At 52.4% G+C, this 20,030-nt stretch overlaps 3 protein-coding genes across 5 annotated transcripts; 2 read left to right on the top strand and 1 right to left on the bottom strand.

Moving 5' to 3' along the window:
• Positions 1-2,293: 2,293 nt before the first annotated feature.
• On the top strand, positions 2,294-11,425 carry BCL6B (B cell CLL/lymphoma 6B). Of its 3 annotated transcripts, none has more exons than XM_023530389.1 (10): positions 2,294-3,677; positions 4,272-4,500; positions 5,021-5,211; positions 5,448-5,669; positions 5,779-6,138; positions 6,429-6,550; positions 7,147-7,311; positions 7,404-7,534; positions 7,652-7,789; positions 10,545-11,425. In XM_023530389.1, the coding sequence occupies exons 3-10, from the start codon at positions 5,033-5,035 to the stop codon at positions 10,560-10,562; spliced, it is 1,335 nt and encodes a 444-aa protein (XP_023386157.1). In that variant the 5' UTR covers positions 2,294-3,677; positions 4,272-4,500; positions 5,021-5,032; the 3' UTR covers positions 10,563-11,425. The 3 variants fall into 3 exon arrangements, with proteins under 3 accessions (XP_023386157.1, XP_011357982.1, XP_011357981.1); XM_011359680.2 differs by lacking the exon at positions 10,545-11,425 and adding an exon at positions 8,226-10,362 and having other exon boundaries at positions 2,316-3,677; positions 4,318-4,500; XM_011359679.2 differs by lacking the exon at positions 10,545-11,425 and adding an exon at positions 8,226-10,362 and having other exon boundaries at positions 2,316-3,677.
• A 985-nt stretch (positions 11,426-12,410) lies between these two features.
• Positions 12,411-15,926, top strand: SLC16A13 (solute carrier family 16 member 13). The gene is made up of 4 exons (XM_011359677.2): positions 12,411-13,040; positions 13,185-13,328; positions 13,880-14,614; positions 15,313-15,926. Exons 1-4 carry the CDS (start codon positions 12,842-12,844, stop codon positions 15,507-15,509), a joined length of 1,275 nt encoding a protein of 424 aa, XP_011357979.1. The 5' UTR covers positions 12,411-12,841; the 3' UTR covers positions 15,510-15,926.
• Positions 15,927-16,137: 211 nt separating this feature from the next.
• Positions 16,138-18,512, bottom strand: SLC16A11 (solute carrier family 16 member 11). Its single transcript, XM_011359676.2, is given in 5 exon segments — positions 16,138-16,814; positions 16,902-17,669; positions 17,830-17,973; positions 18,240-18,461; positions 18,464-18,512. Coding segments are annotated over 5 exon segments (1,413 nt in total). The 3' UTR covers positions 16,138-16,584.
• Between the last annotated feature and the right edge of the window lie 1,518 nt (positions 18,513-20,030).

The raw sequence follows: 20,030 nt of genomic DNA, 5'->3' as shown, positions 1-20,030 counted from the left end.
AGGAAGGCGTGCCCACCCCAGAAAGCCACGTTTAAGCTGAGACAAACATGCCTCTCCCCACCCCCACAGTAGGCCTTCCTTCAGCCTTTTTCTCCTGTCCAGGGCTTGATTTTTTTAAAAGCACCCCCCAGAAAGCAAAATCCAAGGGCCAAAATACCTTCCACAAATCAAAATAATATCCTCTAAAACCCAAAAGGTATCCTCCCATCTCCTATTCCTCCCTTTACCACCCTCCTTCCGACACACCCCCCAAAACTCTTAGCAATCAAAAAGATCTAAGATGGTAGGTGTAAGCAGTCTTTTTAGGCCCAGGGGATGCCGGACCCCCTCCCTTGAAACCCCTATCTGTCCTACAGCATATCCTGCCAAGGCCTCCTGCTCCACACTCCACCCTCCACAGCCCCCAAACTGAATAGCTGCCCCCAGCTCCCATCCTCGGCAGAGCCTTTGTGGGGGTGAATCAGAAATCAAACACTATACTAACAGCTGGGGATGCTGGGGGGCCCTCTGATCTCAGCCTTTGGTTTCTATCTGGGGGACTGCAGTTTAGGGGCATAAGAGAAAGCCTCTCCAATCATCCCCCCAGTTCCAAGACTGACAAAGCCCAACCCCACCCAAGCACGCACCTCCGAACCTCCCCCCCAACCGCCACGTCTCTCCTGAAAACAGGGGACACTTTCCTCCCCACTTACCTCAGCTACTCTCCCCTGAGATCCTGGTCCCCTATTTTGAAGGGAGCAAAATTTGGGGTGCATCCCTCACATTTGGGGTGCAGGAGAAAGGAGCCACCCCAGTCGCATCGCTGGCCTCCTTCCTCTCGGCTGGCTCAGGGAGTGGGGAGTGCCCTAGGGAGGGGGGACCCCCACAAGAAAGCTCAGGAGGGGGTTCCTCCACTCCTAGTCAGAATTGGGGACACCCCCCCAAACCCGTCCCAGCCCATCCGTCTCCAACTCGGCGGGAGAGGCAGCTGCAATGCCCCAGTCAGATTCCCCCAACACTACATTCCTCACCCCATCTAGAGGGGTCCCGGGGCCCCCAAAAAATCCCCAAAAAATCTAGGATGTTGGCAGAACAGTCCTGGACTAGCTCCCCAAATTTGGGGTCCTCAGATACCCCTGTTTTTTCAGGAAAATTCTGTCTTTCGCCTGCCTCCCGCCAGCCCTGCTCTGTCCCGATGCCAATTTTGGAAGTCACTCCCTCCTTCCTCCTCCCCGTCTCTCCAGACCCCCCCCACACCGCTCGGGGGCTAGGGTCCAGGACACCTGGCTTCCAGACAGGGAGGGGAGGCACTCCTCAAAGAGCTAGGGGCCAGGAGGTCAAGCTCATAGCCCCAGTCTTAGGGAAGCAGGAAAGCCCGATCCTCCCTTCCCCTCCCCCCTGGCTGGTCTCCGTGGTGGTTCAGGAAAGCCTGGAGGATTGGAATCTGCCATTGCTGTTGCACAGGCAGTTTTTTTCCTTGGGTTGGGGGGGTGGGCGGTGGGAGGGAGAGAGGGGAGGAGAGCTGAAGAGAGCAGGGACCCAGGCGTGCAGAGCTGTCCTGGCTTACCCCCTAGCCCCTGCTGCCGTGGGGAACCCCTCCCCCCATCTCACCCACACTCCCAATCCTCTGTCTGCTTTCTGTTTGGGGCTCTTATCCTAGAAAATCAGGGTACTAGAATCACATCCTTGTACCTGACTGACCATCACCTCTCCTCACCACAGTTCCAACAGCACTGCTGTAGTCAGGGTGTCCACTTAGCCATAAGACACCCCATTTCCCCCCACATTTTCCCAAAACAAGGCATGCTCCTTAAGAATTTAGGGTTCAGAGTCTAAAACCACTTTTTCTACCTCGGATCTATCCAGGAATGAGGAAATACATTCCCTTTCCAAGTTTCTCCCTTAAAATCCTGGTCATATTTTGGGGTTCACTAAAGAAAGAGATTCCTAGAATCTGGGGTGAAAGGGAGATATAAGCAAGGGACATCCCAAACCAGCATTGTGCTCCAAATTAAGTGACCCCCCCAAGTCAATCTCACTTTATGACCCATCCCTCAACTTGACCAAATGGACTCAAAGAGTGACAAAACGCCCCAAAATAAGGATACCCCAAAACTTTAGTCTCCTACCCTAGGCCCTCACATTGTTTCTCTGCCAAGAAAAAAAAAAAAGCATCTTGGCTATCTATGCATACACAGGAATATCTCCTCCTCAAAGTAAGTTTCCACAACATTCAAATATAACGCTTTGCTCCCCATCATGGACCTATAATCATAGGCCTTCAAATTTGCTCCCAGGTTTCTATGATGTTCCACCGTAAGCTAATAAGAAACTCCAAATTCAATGTCACGCCCCCCCAATCTAATCTGAGCCTTAAAACTTATATGGCACCCCAAAACAGAATGTACTCCCAAATCAGCATGACTATTTGAAATCAGATTGTCCATATACACCAAATGACTATGAATCACTAAAACAAAACCTTTATCCACCTTTCGAATAGCACTTAGCAAGGTTCTCCTGATATTCCAAGATAATAATCTCCAAATTGTGTGTCAGAATCCCCAGAACTACTATAGCTTCAAAATCAGTTCCATGCCTCAAATTTACCATTTGCCCTCAAGCCTGAATGCAGCCCCCAGTGCCCAGAACAATCAAACTAACTCAACGTCCCATAATAAACATGCATTCCACAATTGACCAAATAACACAAAATTAACTTCATCCTGATACCACAGGGAACCTCTAGTCAAATCCCCACCTCCAAACTGGGCAGAGACCAAAGTAACACTCACAAGCAAAAGCCACTTCATTATCCTAAATCCCTAGTGGTCCCCAATTCCTAGTTCCTCAGCAATTCTTTTGTGCACTCAAATAAAGACCCCTCGAATATGAAGGGGAGGGCCCTAGACTTGGATATGCGGCTCCATGGATCAAAATAGTCAATCATTCCTGGGCAACAGGAGACTCTCCTGAGCCCAAAATCCAAGTCCTACTTTGCAGCTGGACTCAGCTCTGACCTCCCTTCTCCAAATGAACCTTGTTCCTCCCCATCCAACGTCTCCTCAAAATATAAGGGTGCGACCCTTGCCTATATCCCAGATCAGAGACTTAAAATTAGAGTTAACAGGCCCCTCCTGCCTTCTCTCCCTGTTTTTACCCTGAGACCCTCCCTGTTTTCCCTTCTCTTTGTTCACCCTATCCAACTTTCATATTAATGTTCACTAAAAATCCACCTCTAAAGACAGATAATAGTATCTATCCTAATTAGAAAGGAAAACCTTGTGCTCTCAGGGCTCAGACTCTACTCCTTGTTCCACCCAGTTCCCTTGCTCCTAAAGCCAGCAGATTTCTCACTCCAGGTAGGAACCCCAGCCTCAGAGGAAAGTCCCCTCTGTCGTCTAGCTCTCCCTCTCACTGCCCAACACTAGACCCCTCCTAGGAGACAAAGGGGCAAAATAAATCAGCGCAAAGGGGAAGAGAACGAAGGTTTCAGCTGCCCAGACCAAATCGATCCTGCGCCCCAATTTGAGTGAACCCCGCGCCGGGTGGAGAAGACGGGGTGAGACGAAGCTAGTGCTCGTCCGCCCCCTCGTGGAAGGAGTCAAACATTGCCGAGCTTTGCCTACTTGCCGCGCTGGACCCCGGCGTCCCGCCAGCCTCCAAGCGTAGCCGACGGGCGGGTGTCCGAGGCCCTGGTGAGATGGGATTGGGGGAGGGCGAGCGGGCTTTGGGCGGGAGTCTGTCTCTTTGGATCCCTAAAAGGATTCAGAAGGGAGTCGGGAGCAAGAGTCTAGACGCCTAGGTCTCCTGAGCGTCTCTCGGCCCCCACCCGGGGCTTTCCCCACCTCCTCCAGGGGAAGCAGCTGGCGGAGCCGTCCGGTCTCAGGACAATGGAAGGAAACGAACTAGAAATCATATCCGCCCTTTCCCTACCCCTCCCAGTCAGAGCCCCACTTTTTGTATGCCCTGCTAGGGGAACCTGTCATTCAAAGCACCCCTCCGGCTGTCTGAGACCCCACAGGAGCCCACTATCGCCTTCCCAAACCTGGTGCCTCGTTGGGCTCCCCTTTAGGTCCCGTAATAGCGTACATTGGAAAGGGAATTTTGCTCTATTCATTCTCCTGTAACAGGCTCCTGACACTACCTTCTAAAAGCCAACACACTAATTTTCGAAATCTCAGCCGCCCCACCACACCGATGACCCAGTCACCTATATTTCTAATCTCTATATCCCCAAACTTCTCCCCAATTCCAATGTTCCATCTCGGTTCTACTTTAGGTGACTTAAGACCCCTTAGGTTACGACCACCCAACATTTCTGAGGTCCCGCCCTAGAGCCGGAGACCCCGCCCCGGGCTCGCCATCTGGAGAGCGAGGAAGGAAGGATACAGACCCAGGCGTTCACCCCACCTCCACCTCCGCCCCCGACATCCCGGCCAGATAAAGGAGCCGGGACCAACAGGGGAGAGAGACCCCGCCCCCCACGAGAAGAGAAGCCGCAGCCCCTGCAGGACGGGGGTAAGAACGGGAGACTGAGGGAACCAGACTCCTGGGTCCCCAAAGAGAGTTGGGGCTTGACGGTGGTAGGAAGACTGAGGCCCCAAAATTGGGTTAATATAGGGATCCGGAACTAGATAGTAGTAGAATTCGTGGTTTGGGGAGGGAGCTTCAACTGGGATTTGAAGGTGTGTGGACCACAAGTCATCCGAAGTCTCCAGGCAGGGTCGAACACCCAAGACTCAGGCGTGCACTGAAGCAGAGGGGCGTGGGGGCGGGGGGGGGTGCTGCTGGAAGAGCACTAGGAATCGAAGTAAGAGCGCTGCAGGCCGGATTCCTCACGCTCGCCATCGACGCCGCGGTGTCGGAACCTTCAAATCTAGAGGAAAAAAGCCAGCGATGGCGCGGTGGTGGGCAGAAAAAACAAAATGAATTAAATGAGACTGCGTGAGCCGAAGCCTCAGGAGGAAGAGGCGAACTGCGGAAGGGAAGGCGTCTTAGGACTGCCTGGATCCCTGAGCCCTCTCCTTGGCACCTGCAGGCCTGCGTCGCGATGGATTCCACCGCTACTTCGGCGGGAGCGCTGGACTACGTCCGCGAGTTCACTCGCCACTCCTCCGACGTGCTCGGCAACCTGAATGAGTTGCGCCTGCGCGGGATCCTCACTGACGTCACGCTACTGGTTGGCGGGCAACCCCTTCGAGCGCACAAGGCAGTCCTTATCGCCTGCAGGTTCGAGGGGAGCCTCATGGGATGGGGTGGGACCAAATGGGAAAGGGGCAGAGATATAAGGTCTTTGGGAGGGAACCCGAAGCAAAACCTTCCAGAAGCAGGAGGCGGAGCATCCCGGAATTGGGGCGGGGTGATGGTGAGGAGGCGGGGCTCTTTATGGGGCGTGGCTTTATATGGTGACCTGGGTCTCCCTTAGTTCCCCAGCCCCTAATTTGACCTATCTGCCTTTTCTCCAGTGGCTTCTTCTATTCAATTTTCCGAGGCCGCGCAGGAGTGGGAGTGGATGTGCTCTCCCTGCCTGGGGGTCCCGAAGCCGGAGGTTTCGCCCCTCTTCTGGACTTCATGTACACTTCGCGCCTCCGTCTTTCTCTGGCCACTGCACCAGCCGTTCTTGCGGCTGCCACTTACCTGCAGATGGAACATGTCGTCCAGGCATGCCACCGCTTCATCCAGGCCAGGTGGGGGAGCCGCAACTCGGTGTTCCTAGTGGGTGAGGTGGTATCCCAGGTGTCAAGGGCAGAGGCCAAGATTAGGAAATAGCACTAATGTGCATCGCACTTTTCCCAGCTATGAACCTCTGGGCATCTCCCTGCGGCCCTTGGAGGCAGAACCTCCCACGGCCCCAACGGCCCCTCCACCAGGCAGTCCCAGGCGCTCCGAAGGGCACCCAGACCCACCTACTGAGTCTCGCAGCTGCAGTCAAGCCCCCCGCAGTCCAGGCAGCCCAGACACCAAGGCCTGCAACTGGAAAAAGTACAAGTTCATCGTGCTAAACTCTCAGGCCTCCCAAGCAGGGAGCCTGGCGGGGGAGAGGAGTTCTGTTCAACTTTGCCCCCAAGCTGGGCTCCCCAGTGGAGATGAGGCTTCTAGCAGCAGCAGCAGCAGCAGTGGCAGTGAAGAAGGACCCATTCCTGGTCCCCAGAGCAGGTACAGAAACTGGAACCCCAAGAATTTGTAGTGGCTAGCCTCAGCTAGGAGGCAGAGCTATTGGGCCTGGGTGGTCAGGAGTTGGGAGTGAGGGGGTGGGTTCCAGGGATACTAGCCCACTTTAGGAAGTTGGCCAGAGGCCAGACTTAGTGGGGTGGGTCTTTGGCAGCACAATTGGATATGGCTCATTGGTCAATACTAGCTCACTTCTGGAGGGTAGGCCTTTGGCTTCAAATTCTCTTGCAGAGAAACCCTCTACATAATCTCTCTTAACCTTTTACTCTGCCTAGACTCTCTCCAGCTGCTGTGACTGTACAGTTCAAATGTGGGGCTTCAGTCAATACACCCCATATCATACCCCAGGCTCAAGAGGCCATTACATCACCCTCTGGGCGGGCTTATCCACCACCAGGTAAAAGCCCTTCTTTTTACTTCCTTCTGGGCTTTCCTCTTGTGGCTGCTCAAGGCCAGTTTTGGCCAAAAAATGCCTCGGGAAAGGCCTATTCCAATTATGTCCTGCAAATTAGAATCACCTAGAGAGCTTTTAAAAATCTCATTGCCCAGGTTACACCCCATAGATCAGAACGTCTGGAAGTGGGAGCCAGTTATTAGTATTTTTTAAAGCTTCCAATGAGCAGCAGTGTTTGGGAACTTCTAGCCTATTCTCATCCAGGACTGAGTGGTCAGCCCAGGGCTTGGCAGGACCTCTCTGGTATGCTGTCATCCAGAGTAGTGCAAGAGAAGAGAGAAACAGAAACCTCCATCCACTAGCAGGGGCCTCCATCTACTACCACCACCATTGAAGAGATTAGTAGAGTACTCTGGAGTCAGACAAACATGGAGTCAGATCTTGGCTTCCCGTTACTAACCATGTGACTTCCAGCAAGTCAAACGAGCCCCAGAAGCCTTAACAGTATATTGAGAAAAAGACAACCTACTACTGTGTGGTTTGAGGATTCCCTGGTATTGTCATTACCCACGCCCCCCCCCGCCCACCCCCCCCGCCAGGAAGTGAATTTTTCAGCTGCCAGAACTGCGAGGCTGTGGCTGGGTGCTCATCTGGGCTGGACCCTTTGGCTCCTGAGGATGAAGACAAGCCCTACAAGTGTCAGCTCTGCCGGTCTGCCTTCCGCTACAAGGGCAACCTGGCCAGTCACCGCACGGTGCACACAGGTAGGAGAGGAGCAGGGAGGAGAGGGCCTTGGCTTTCATGCCCACAGGTATCCTAGGGACGAGTCCCGACCTCTCTTCCTCCCCGCCTCCAGGGGAAAAGCCCTACCACTGCTCCATCTGCGGAGCCCGCTTTAACCGGCCAGCTAACCTGAAAACGCATAGCCGCATCCATTCAGGAGAAAAGCCCTATAAGTGTGAGACGTGTGGTTCGCGCTTCGTGCAGGTACAGATCCAGTCTCAGAACCAGCTCAAAGGCAAATTTGCAAGAGGGGAGGGCGGGGCATACGGGGAGGGTTCTGTCCCTCCCAGGGGCGCGATCTGAGGTCCCCTCCCATCCCAGGTGGCGCATCTGCGCGCGCACGTGCTGATCCACACTGGGGAGAAGCCCTATCCTTGCCCCACCTGCGGGACTCGCTTCCGCCACCTACAGACCCTCAAGAGCCACGTTCGCATCCACACAGGAGAGAAGCCTTACCATGTGAGTACCCAACCTGGCCTGGCCCCAAAGCCTTAGAATTACCTCCGGTTTACCTAGGGGCGGGGCTCCGAGAGGGAGGAGCGGGCCTAGCAGTCACTAGAGCTCTACGAAATGGGTGGTGTCCTGAAAGAGTCCGTGTGCGCAAGGGGCGGAGCCGTAGGTAGGATTGTGAATAAGGGGCGGGGATCCGGAGAGGGATGGCCAGGTATAGAAGGTAGAGTCCTGGACTGGACGCTATACTCCTGAAGAGGAACCAAACGATGGAAAAACCTTTGCTGAAGAGAGGGACGCCAATCTTCTTGGCCTCCCCCTGAGAATTTAGGAGGACATGAGGACTAAAGATGATCTCTTCGGCAGAGAGCTGGACAGTTCTCCCTCTCTCAACACCTAAAAGGTGGTTGTGGGTGGGGGACCTGACTCGGATGTCCTCCCACAGTGCGACCCCTGCGGCCTGCATTTCCGGCACAAGAGTCAACTGCGGCTGCATCTGCGCCAGAAACACGGAGCTGCTACCAACACCAAAGTGCACTACCACATTTTGGGGGGGCCCTAGCTGAGCGACAGCCCAGTCACCGCTCACTTTCTGGAAGCCGGGAAAGCTTCCGGCTTATCCCTGCTTCTCTGTCAGACTTGGGCATGGAGGTGTGCAAGGCCCTCCAGTATCAGAAACTGCCTCCATGTCAATATATTTCACTGGGGAGAGCAGGGGTGGCAGATCCCGGCTTGATCTGCCTCTGTTTTGCTGGTCAAAACCTCTTCCCCACAATCAAAATTGTTTCTGAGGAGGGAGAAAGCTAGGAGCTGGAGGAGGGAGAGACCGGAGGCCTTAAGGAAAGGAACAGTTCTCCACCTGTAGCCCCCATCTCATTCGGTTTATCTGTAAATATAATTTATTGAGGCCTTTGGGTTGCACCAAGGCCTTCATTGTATTGCATTTTCCACTTCCCTCTTCTACAAGTGTGATCAAAAGTGACCTGAAACACAAAATATGAGGTCAGAGCTCTGCTGGCAGAGATTAGTACTTGGCTGTCTCCTTTGGCTTGAGTATTTTATATTATTGCTGCCATAATTTTTATCTTTATTCTTTCTCCTATGTGTTTGCTTGTTTGTTTAAAATGGAGAAAGGGGTTCTCTATATTCTGCCTCTCCAATTCTAGGTCTGGAACCTTTATTTGTTTTAGGGCAGCTCTGGGAACATGTGAGTTTGTGGAATTGGGTCAGGAACTTTCTCTGGTATTCTGGTATTCTGTCCCTGTTAGGTTCTCTAGCAGCCTAGAACTCGGTAGACTTTTCTCTGTTCTTCAAAGGTTATGGGAACCTTTATAATCCTGAAATGGAAATAATAAATGTCTCCTGAGGGCTGTGGGTGCGGGGGCTTTGTCAGTCTTGGAACTGACTGACTTGTTTCCTGAGCTAGGGGGTGGGGGTGGGGGGTGATTGGAGAAGCTTTGTCTTTATACCCCTAACTATCCTATTAGTTTGGTCACCTAGATTTGACTCTGCTGTTTCTGCCATAATAAAGCCCACACCCTCCCACTAGGCCTGTTCTTAGCACTGAGTTAATCTCTCCATGGAGAGAGATCTGAAATTCCTTATCAGAGATGATGCAACCTTTTCTGATTCTGCCCAGTCTCTAAGAATGTTATGACTTAGGGGAGAATTATGAAACTCTTTATCTTGACTAAACAGTAAAGAGTCATGTTGTGACCAGTCCTTTACTGCAGAGGCATCTAGGCTTGAATGTACCTTGGGGTTCTCTCTACCTGAGACAAACCCTTTTCGTTCAGTGGGTTTTTGGACATCTTCTGGCAAATGTGCAGGTTCCAGAAACTTCTTTGCCTTTGGAAGTCACAGGTGCTTGGTAATTTTCTTAGCTTAGAAAAGCTGGGTCTATGACCTGGTCTTCCCATCTCTACATTCCTTTCTGGAACCAGTGAATGCACTAGTTCCCTCTACAGGGAAAGTAAAGGGGCTGAGTTCCTTTGTGAATTTGCTAGTTTGAGATTATGATTGAGATTACTATTGAGAATAGAGATTTACAAGATTTAAAAGATTGACTGACTGATGGACCTTCTAGTGGACCAAGTAACCAGGTAGAATTAAAATGTTGGTTAAGAGGCACAGTCTCTGATGTAGGACAAGTAGGTAGAAAGTTAAGAGTAAGGCTGGCTCTTAACTGAGTGGAATGTCTGGAATGTAAGATGATACTTTGAAACTTTGATTTACAGTCCTGCCCCTTTTGCCCTGGAGCCTGTTTTATTATGGGGCATGGAATGGAGGGATGGAGGGTAAAAAGCACTTTGAATTTGTGAGATGGAGCTTCCTCAAGATAGGGCAGTACTAGTGGCTGTCACTTGATGACTGATGAGAAAGCTACTCTTCTCCCTCTTACTCCCCACTGCAGAGTTGAAGGAGAGAGGGAAAGCAGAAGAGAGATGTGAGAAGGGACAATGATTTTTTTTTTTTTTTTTTTTTTAAGCAGACTGGATGTGCAGGTGAAGAGAGCCTAGGGATGGGGATGTTAGATCTTGCAAGATCAGAACCATGAAATAAAGAAGCCTCTCTATGCTGCCTGCTGTGTCCTGGGTTCTTGCCTGGGGGGACATGGGAACTGGGTAAAGCTGGGAAAAGAGGGTTTTTCCCTCCTGGATACCATCTTGGATTTTGTGCCCATTCTACTGTCCCATCCCACCAGACATTTTAAATGGCCCTTGTTCTCCCCTTCCCTGCCCTTGCCTTCCGGCTCATTGTGTAGGAACCAGTGACTTCATGAAGCTTCTCCGGAGCCACCTGCATCCTGCTGCTCTGAAGTCACTTCCTGCCTGAAGTGTGGAAGAGGCAGGGAGAAACCAGGAAGCCACCAATAATACCAAGAGGCTGGGGGATGAATCTGTGCTGGACACCCCCTACCACCACCATCAAGGAAAATTGATAGGACTTGGATCCTATGAGAACAATAGAGGCTGGAGGTGGCAGTGAGAAGATTATGTGGTTAGAGCCAACATGCCAACTCCACCCCTCCTCCAGCAATGGTATCTTGAAATCTATCCATTGCCCAGTGCATACTTCTCTCCCATCCTTTCCCCTGTCCTGTATGTGTCTTGAGTGCACAGCTCTGTTCTTCCCTCTGGGCAGAGGGTAAAGGGTCACTAATTCCGATCAGTTACCTTCCTTTTGGACTCTGTGAAATAAGTTCATTAACATGGTCTCTGCAGTTCCTTCCAACATTTACAGTTTGAGATTGTGTTTCTCAGGCTTTTAAAATGCATGACCTGAATTAGATTTTTAAAAAGCAAATAAAAAAAAAATGAAACAAAGACACTAAACTAAAACCTTTCATCTCCCACTACAGCATATCCCCTGATGAAAATGAGACTAGCTAATATTACTTATTTCCTGTGACATGTCAGGCCCTCAACTAAGCATTTTGATGCATAGGTTATTTAATTCAACTCCCCTGACAGCTCTAAAAAGTAGGTGCTATGATTATCCCCAATTTACAGATAGAGAAGCCAACTAAGAGGTTCAACATCTTAGCTACGTTAATAAGGGAAGCCATGATTGAAAGGACAATTCTAAAGACTGCTCGTAACTACTATGTTATACCACCACACCATTTTCTACATCATTGGCATATTTCTCACCACCCAAAAGTTTTTATTCTTTTTTCTTAAAAAAAGGTTTTTTGAATATGATTTTTATTTCACATGTAAAATTATAAGACTTAATATGCTCCTTAAAATCACACTGCTTCCCTCTCCCTATCCCTCCTGCACACACTTGTCTGGGTGTTAACCCTTGAGTCCAAGCTTCAAGGTCCTGGGAGCTTTATCAGGAAGAAACAGGCAGCAAAGCCATTAGTACTACATAAGGTGGAGGATACTGGTTAAGTAGGAGGGTCCAATTGCTCCAATAGTCATGGCCTGTCTCTTTAGTTAGTCATGAGATCAAAAACTGGTTAGAAGGTGGTTATTACTAAGAAAAAGGTTCCAGCACCACTGAAGAAGGGGTAGTTGATGCTGGTAAGGCCCGCCCTTCCTCTCCCCAGTTATTTTTGGTCTCTGACTTGTAGGTTTCCTGTTAGTGGGAACAAGCAACATCACACAAATGAACACCAGGAATCCAACATCCCATTCCCCTTGTCTCTTCCCTTGGCCTTTGAACCCCTCAGTCTTCCAGGCATCTAGATTCTAGTGGACTCAGGAGCTTGGTCAGGTATTTTGTCTAATCTCATCTCAAAACCCCTCAGCACCCACACACCTGACCTTGCAACTCCTCGGCTCCTATTTAAGCAAATGAATGTTTTCCTCTCTTGAACCAGTTTACCCGCCACCAACCCCCATGTACTTCTTATGTGCGGGTCTTGGTACTGAAATCTGGACGAACTGGCGGGCTAGGTGAACAGGAGGCGGAAGCAGCCTCTTCGTAGGTCCCTGCGTCACGTGGTGTCCACCTAATCCGCCTCCTAAAGTTCCCTCTTTACGCATGCTCCCCACTCAAGGCTCGGGTCCAGAACAATACTCTAAACCCCGCCGTGCTCTTCTGGCTCCGCCCCTGTTCAGTAGTCCCGCGTCCTCATTGGCGAGCTGGGGGGATGTTCGCCCAGCACGCCAGGTGCTGACACTTGCAATGATAAAAAAAATAATCCATACGGAGAACGGCGTGCCTCAAGGGTGTGGCCCAAACCCAGTGCCTCCCCCTGGATCCTCTACGCAATGTGAACCCACGCTACCATCTGTCCCACCCCAAACTAGATTCTCAGCCAGCGGCCAGCGGAGCCACGCCCCCGGGCGCTAATCGCCGGGGCAAGCACCCACCCACCTGTTCTCTCCACCAATATCGCCCCGCTAGGAGAAAGGCGCAGGCGCCTCACGCAGCCTCTCTGCAGCTTTGAAGCACTCGTCAGTACCTTCTCTACCACCCTTTCCTCCCCTGAGCAGCCCCAAGCCGTCCGGCTGGCTGGCTGGCTGCCTGGCTGGCTGGACAGAGGTAGTGATTTCTGAGCCCAGCTACCAGGGGGGTTCTTGGTGGCGACAGCTCTGTTCCTCCCAGATGGCGCTTAGGGCCGAGCCCCCCGACGGGGGCTGGGGATGGATGGTGGTGCTCTCAGCGTTCTTCCAGTCGGCGCTGGTGTTCGGGGTGCTCCGGTCCTTCGGCGTCTTCTTCGTGGAGTTTGTGGCGGCGTTTGAGGAGCAAGCAGCGCGCGTGTCCTGGATCGCCTCCATAGGAATCGCGGTGCAGCAGTTTGGAAGTGAGTGCTGCGCCTGGGTTCGGTGTCCTGCAACTCTCGGCAGGAGGAGGGGATGTGGGGACAGAAAAGGGGAAGGGTAGGGATGGGAGGGTGCTGGAAAAGGACGCCTGAAATCCCCTCACAGTACCTCTTCCTCTTCCGCAGGCCCAGTGGGCAGTGCCCTGAGCACGAAGTTCGGGCCCAGGCCCGTGGTCATGGCTGGTGGAGTCCTGGCTGCTCTGGGAATGCTGCTCGCCTCCTTTGCTACCTCCTTGACCCACCTATACCTGAGTATTGGGCTGCTCTCAGGTGAGACCCTGGGCACAGGCAGAAAAGTCAAATGCCTAAGTCTTTGCCCTCTCGACAATCTAAACATGTGGGGCAATTAGGAAATCCAGAGATGATAAGTCCAGAATATGCAAGCCCAGGGCTAGTGGGACTGGAGGGTAAAAGGAAGAATTCCATACTATAAAGCTGTGTCAGCAACCATGGCTGTGAAATAGATATTATCCTGTTTACAGATGAAGCAAGTCTTTAGAAGCATATGCAACTTGGCAAATGAAGATCACATAGCCAGAAATGGTAGAGCCCAGGTCTGACTCAAAATTCTGTGCTAGTTACTTTACAAACATTTTCTCCAAACCTCCATAGTCCCATAAAGTATATTACCCCCATTTTGCACATGAGGAGATTGAGGCTGGGATATTAGGTAAAATACACAAGGTCATACAGCTAGAAAGTATCAAAGCTAGGATTGTAACCCAGGTCTGTGCTACCTTCTGCTGTTGGACAGCGTTGGGATTACTGGATCCCCTGACTTCCTAAGAGTCCCCCAACCCCCATTTCTTCCTTTTTGACAGGCTGTGGCTGGGCCTTGACCTTCACTCCAACTCTGGCCTGCCTGTCCCGTTACTTCTCTCGCCGGCGGTCTCTGGCCACAGGCCTGGCGCTGACGGGCGTGAGCCTCTCCGTTGCCTTTGCCCCATTCTTCCAATGGCTGCTCAACCGCTATGCCTGGCGGGGGGCCCTACTGCTGGTGTCTGCTCTCTCCCTCCACCTGGTGGCCTGCGGTGCTCTCCTCCGTCCACTTTCTCTGACTGAGGACCCTGCCATGGGTGGCCCTGGGGCCCAACTCATCTCCCTCCTCCATCATGGACCCTTCCTCTGTTATACTGTTGCCCTTACCCTGATCAACACTGGCTACTTCATTCCCTACGTGCACCTCGTGGCCCATCTCCAAGACCTGAATTGGGATCCATTGCCTGCTGCCTTTGTACTCTCAGTAGCTGCTATTTCTGACCTTGTGGGGCGTGTGGTTTCTGGGTGGCTAGGGGACACAGTCCCAGGGCCTGTGGCACGACTCTTGATACTCTGGACTACCGTGACTGGGGTGTCACTGGCCCTGTTCCCCGTGGCTCGGGCTCCCACAGCCCTGGTGACTCTGGCCGTGGCCTATGGCTTCACATCAGGAGCCCTGACCCCAGTGGCCTTCTCCGTGCTGCCTGAACTGGTGGGGACTGGAAGGATATACTGTGGCCTGGGACTGGTGCAGATGGTAGAGAGCATCGGGGGACTGCTGGGGGCTCCTCTGTCAGGTAAGGGGAATGGGGTTTCTGGGTGGCCGGGGCTGCCATGTCATACCATTCAGGCAGGGGACTATTCACATTATAGTGAATATAAATGTTGTGCTCTGGTACTGTATACTATACAGCTTGTATAGCCAATCATAGGAAGCCTGAAGTGGGTCCATGGGGCTGTGGAAAGACTAAAAGGAACTATTTGAAACCCTTGGCAGGGTGCCTGCAGCTTGGGTTTTTCAGAGGACTAGCTGGACTTGGCCGGACATAGGATGTCACTGTCTGCCCTTTCCCTTGGCCCACTAGGAAAGATAGCCCAAGTATCTGAGCTATCTGGCCAAAGTTCTCCAGCCTCCAGATGCCAGAACCTTCAGGCCTTAACATTTGCCTCTTAACCATTAACCAAAGGTATAGAAGGGAAGGCCACAGTTGCCAGAAAAAAAGGCAGAGGTTACCTGACTTGATCTGGATTCCCCAAATCCTCACTGGCTGGTTTGGAAGTCTTTTCTGAAGGTGGGAAGGCGACTGAAATTACCTTTTGAAGCCCCTTGGGAAATGAGAGTTCTTAAGCTCATTCAGTCTTACCTTGGCAGTTCTAACTCTTCCAAGCTGATGGATTAAGGATTATTTTCTTCCTTCCACCCAAAAATGTGTCTGAGTCATCAGTCCCAGGAAACAGATCACTCATGTGTATTCTTTTTCTCTCTTGGACATAGGCTACCTCCGGGATGTGACAGGCAACTACACAGCTTCTTTTGTGGTGGCTGGAGCCTTCCTTCTTGCAGGGAGTGGAGTCCTCATCAATCTGCCCCACGTCTGCTTCCCAGCTCCTACCTCCAAGCCCCAGGACTTTGTAACAGAGGCACTGGATATCAAAGTCCCCCTGCCCAAGGAAGGGCCAGGAGAGGACTGAGTTCAATAAGGGGCTGTCAGACCCAGAAAGCCAGAGGTTGGCAGCTCTAGGTCTTTTCCTCCTGCCCCATCTTGATGCCCATAGAACCACAGTGCCTTAATCTATTCTTGATCTATCTTCTGCCACAGCAGGCCCAGGGCTCCTGCGATGTGTATACCAACCCTTTGTATTTTGTTGAGGACTTCTATCTCTTCTTTGCTCCCCAACCTTTTCTGCAGGATCCAGGAGTTCAGCCTGCTCCACTGAGCTGTGAATCAACTGTGAAAATCAAAGGCCAAGAGACTTATTATGTTTTACAGGTGATCCCTGGTGTTACCCACTAAGTTTCTTTGAAGACAGATGTTTGGGAAAGAGGGATGCCCGTTTTGAGATAAAACTGAATAAGAAAACTAGATAATAATTAGAAACTCAGAAAGAGCTGGGGCCTGTATGCTTGGGTTGGCTGGATGGGGTCGTGGCTGGGAGGTGGAGGGGAGGTCTCCAAGAGCTCTGGTGACCTTGTGCATTTTAACCCTGTACTCTGCTCTCTGGACCACGGTTGCTCCCACTTGCCCACTGATCTTCCTCTTTCCCTCTATCCCCTGTAACTTAGAAAAGAAATTAAGAGAACGGTGGGGATACAGTGTATGTGTGTGTGTGTGTGTGTGTGGTGGATAGTTTGAAAGACGGAGCTAAAGCCGAGAGAGCTGAAGTCTGGGTCTAGGATTCTTGTATTTACCTCAGGCCAGTAGAAGGACATTGAGATTTAAGAAAGAGTTTTAAGTAAGGGAAATGAGGATGGGGCAAGTAGCACCCATGAGTCCTCCTCCCCCTCATGCAAACTACAGTTGACAAGCAGACAACTTCTCAAAGATTCCCTGTTACAATGGTAACAACTTGGCTGAAGAGAAATGGACTGGCTGGACAGATACCCCTCCCCTCCCCCAGGGCTTAGTGAGATCCTGTTTCTTTTAACCAGCCTTTTTGAATACCTTAAGTAGAATGTTTTCAGCATTCTAGGTTGGCTAACAATTAGAGCTTGCAGGAAAACCAGAAATTCTTTATTAGGGGAGGGGCTCACACCAAAAGAAAATGGTCAACAAGTGGTGTCCAGAATGGACTGAGGGCCCCCTGGAGAGAGTTGGGCAACCTGAGGAACCTGGAGCAGCTCCCCCCTCTCAGGGGGAGGAGTGGCTGGACTTGAAGTTGGATGACAGGAGGGCAATGCCCCAGGCAACCCCATGTAGATGAAGCTGCCAGAGAAGACCAAAGAGCCACACACGAGGAAGGAGGCAGTGAAGTCTCCAGTCTCATCCCTTAGGAAGCCTGGGAGGAAAGGGAAAGGAATTTAGAGAGCTCAGACCCTAGGGGCAGAGGATGGTGGCAAGGGGACCTGCTGGCTCAGGCCCTTACCTGACAGCGGGGGGCCCAGAAGCCCTCCGAGGCTCATCAGCATCATCACCAGCCCTGTGGCCTGTACAACACCTCCAATGCCCACTAGCCCGGGGAGTACACCGAAAACCAGAGGGGCGTAACTGCCGGCGCTCAGCCCGTAGGCCCCAGCCGTGGCCAGCAGGGAGCCCCCCCAGCCCTCCTTGTCCCCCACTACTGGCACCAACCCCACAGCCAGCAGCGCCAGCCCAGTCAGAGCCCCAAACACTGCCAGCAGCCGCGGGAGGGGCACCCAGCCCTGGTCTGCCAGCCACCCACAGACCAGCCGGGCGCCCGCATCCGCCACCGCAGCCACTGCCACCACCAGCGCTGCCCTGTACCCACCCAGGCCCCGGTCTAAGGCGTGAGGGGCCAAGTGAACATAGGGGACGAAGTACCCGCCCCCCACAAGGGCAGTGCCCAGAGCAAAAACTAAAAAGGCCCGGCGTGTGAAGAGACCCAGGCCAAGGGCAGCTAGGGGTCCGCGGGGTGGAACCGGAGGGTCGCCAGGAAGCGTCAGAGGTCGCAGCAGAGCACCACAAGGGGTGAGGTGGAGAGTAATGGCGCCAAGGAGGAGCAGGGCCCCCCGCCAACCGAAAGTATCCAGGAGGAGTTGCAAGGCGGGCGCCAGGAGCAGCGAGGAGGCCCCGTTGCCGGTGAGCGCCAGGCCCACGGCCAAGACTCGACGGCGGGAGAAGTAACGCGAGAGAGTCCCGAGCGCAGGCGCGAAGACCAGGGCCCAGCCGGAGCCTGTGAATGGATAAGACCGGGTGAGGAGTGGGGATGCCTGCGCAGCAACCCCAGCCCTTCTCCAGGAGGAGGCCCCTGCCCAGTTGGACTCCATCCAGTACCCAACAAGCTCCTATTTTCACCATCACCCCTTAAAAACCCAGGTAGCCTCTTCCCTCACCAGCAAGGACGCCAAGGCCAAGGTAGAGGTGCAGCAGACTGCGGGCGAAAGCCGAGAAGACGAAGCCGAGCGAGGTGAGGATGCCTCCAACCATCACTACGGGGCGCGCCCCCCAGCGGGTGCTCAGGGCGCTGCCCACTGGGCCTAAAAGGAAGCGGAATAAACGGAAGACGCGGCCCTGGGCCCCGAAACTCACCCCAGCACTTCTCTTTGGCTGTTTGCCTTGCCTAGAATTCCTCCCCCAGCCTAATAGTTGCTTGCCTTAACCTCATGACCCACTCTTCTAGAACTTGGTTCCACCCATTGCCCTTTCTCAGGTTATCTGTTAATCAGGTGGGTCCCCATCACTAAACTCACAGTCCCTCCACCCCCGTTCCTTCCCCCCACCCCCACCTTGGGGCCTCCCTCACTCGCTGCCTGCTGCACGGCTAGGGCCAAAGCGCTGACCCACGCAGTGTCCTGAGCGGTTCGATCAAAATGCTCCGCGAAGTCAGGGAGGGCAAGGCCCAGAGAACGTAACAGCCCGTAGGAGAGCCCATTCACTGCGAAGGCTGCAGCCGCCACCACCCAGCCCCAGCCCCCGTCCGGGGGTCCGTCCGGCTTGGGAGTCATCGCCGTCTGAGGGAGGGGGAACACCTGTGAATGAAGTCTCCATGTCTGTGCCTCCTCTAGGAACCTGGCATCACTGAGATCTGGCTACTTGCTCAGGAAGGGCACATCACCCTGAGCACTATAGGGTGGGGGCAGAGGGAGCAGGAGCTGGGTCTAGGGATAAAACTCCCGTGTCCACATGAGGTACCCGAAAGGACTGACAGCTGATACCCTTGACCTGGGACCCCCCTCCCCCACATAACCCTAACCCCTTACCCGACCTCTCCGGGCGGTGTGAGGAGGGAAAGGGCGAGGAATGGCTCAGCCGGGTTTCTCCCCTCTTCCCGGGAGGGCAGGGCCCCAGAGGGGAGCGAGTGCAGAGATGGAGCCTAAGTTGGACCAGCTCTCTCTGTAAACAGAGGTCTCCGCAGGGACCTGAACCACCTGGGACACTGTGGTACGGAGGGCGGGGGCGAGCTGAAACAGCCAATCCACCGAGCTGAGGTTGAGGCCAGAAGCAGAGTTCCACAGGCATTAAATTACACACACACACACCCGGGAAAAGGGAGCGGGCGAGAAATGAATGCCACCCGCCCCACCCAGGCCTACGCACCTGCCGCCTGCAGCGCACCGAGGAGCCGTGTGGATAGCAGTCCTCAGCAAGCACAAGGTCCGTAGGCAACGCACTGAAATAGGGGTGGTACCCCAAGACCTGAGGGGATGAGTAGTTTTGTTTTCAGGAACCATTGCTGGAAGACCAGGTAAATCTTGGATATCAAATCACAGACCTCCACAGAGTGCTCGTTTCGTGCTCAACAATAATATGCTGGCAAGGACTCAGGGGAAAGAAGAGGATTTCCTTATTATGCGGGGCCGTGATGTGCCAGGCGCTCTTTATACATTGCATCTTTTCATCCTCACAATAACCCTGTGAAGATGGTGTTGCCCTCATTTTAGAGATGAAGTAACTGAAGCTTCCAGAGGTTAGGTGAATTGCCCAAATCGCCCAGCTAAAAAAATGGTGGAAATATTTGAATTTGGGTCTGTCCAACTGCGGGACCATACAAGGAGAACAAGAAGATCGTACAAGAAGACCTAGGACTGAAATAGAATCTGCCACAGTGGAGGGAGATGGCTTGGAGACAGTTTGATACCAAACTGGCCTGGAAACGGCAGAGCCTTTTCCAAGACAGTTTATAATTCTAAGATAGGGGTTACTGGGAATGGAAAGGATCCTTGTGATCAGAATCACTAAAGACTTAGAGATTAAAATTTTAAAAACAAAGTAAGAAATCCGAGAATTGAACCCAGGTATTGATTTCTTGAAAGTGTTTATAAAAAGGTATCCTTAAGGATTAAGATTACCATTATTTTACTTCAGCTATTTGAATCAAGAGATGTGTTCTTTGGTTTAATTATTAAACAAAATCATAGAAAATTCAACAATGTATAGTTTGGAGCATGCATCACCCAAAAGCCACATGATGGCAGTGTTTCCTAATTGTTGAGAAGTTTCTGCAACTAAAAAACCCAGCTTCTTAAGTAGTGAAACTGTAAACCTAATGAACACAGCCTGACCTTTGATGGCTCTCTACTGCCTATAGGAGGAA

The sequence above is a fragment of the Pteropus vampyrus genome, unplaced genomic scaffold (genome assembly GCF_000151845.1).
Source record: "Pteropus vampyrus isolate Shadow unplaced genomic scaffold, Pvam_2.0 Scaffold50, whole genome shotgun sequence".
NCBI classification, from domain to species: Eukaryota; Metazoa; Chordata; class Mammalia; order Chiroptera; family Pteropodidae; genus Pteropus; species Pteropus vampyrus.
Note: the sequence above shows the minus strand (reverse complement) of the source record. Positions and strands in the feature narration are given on the sequence as shown.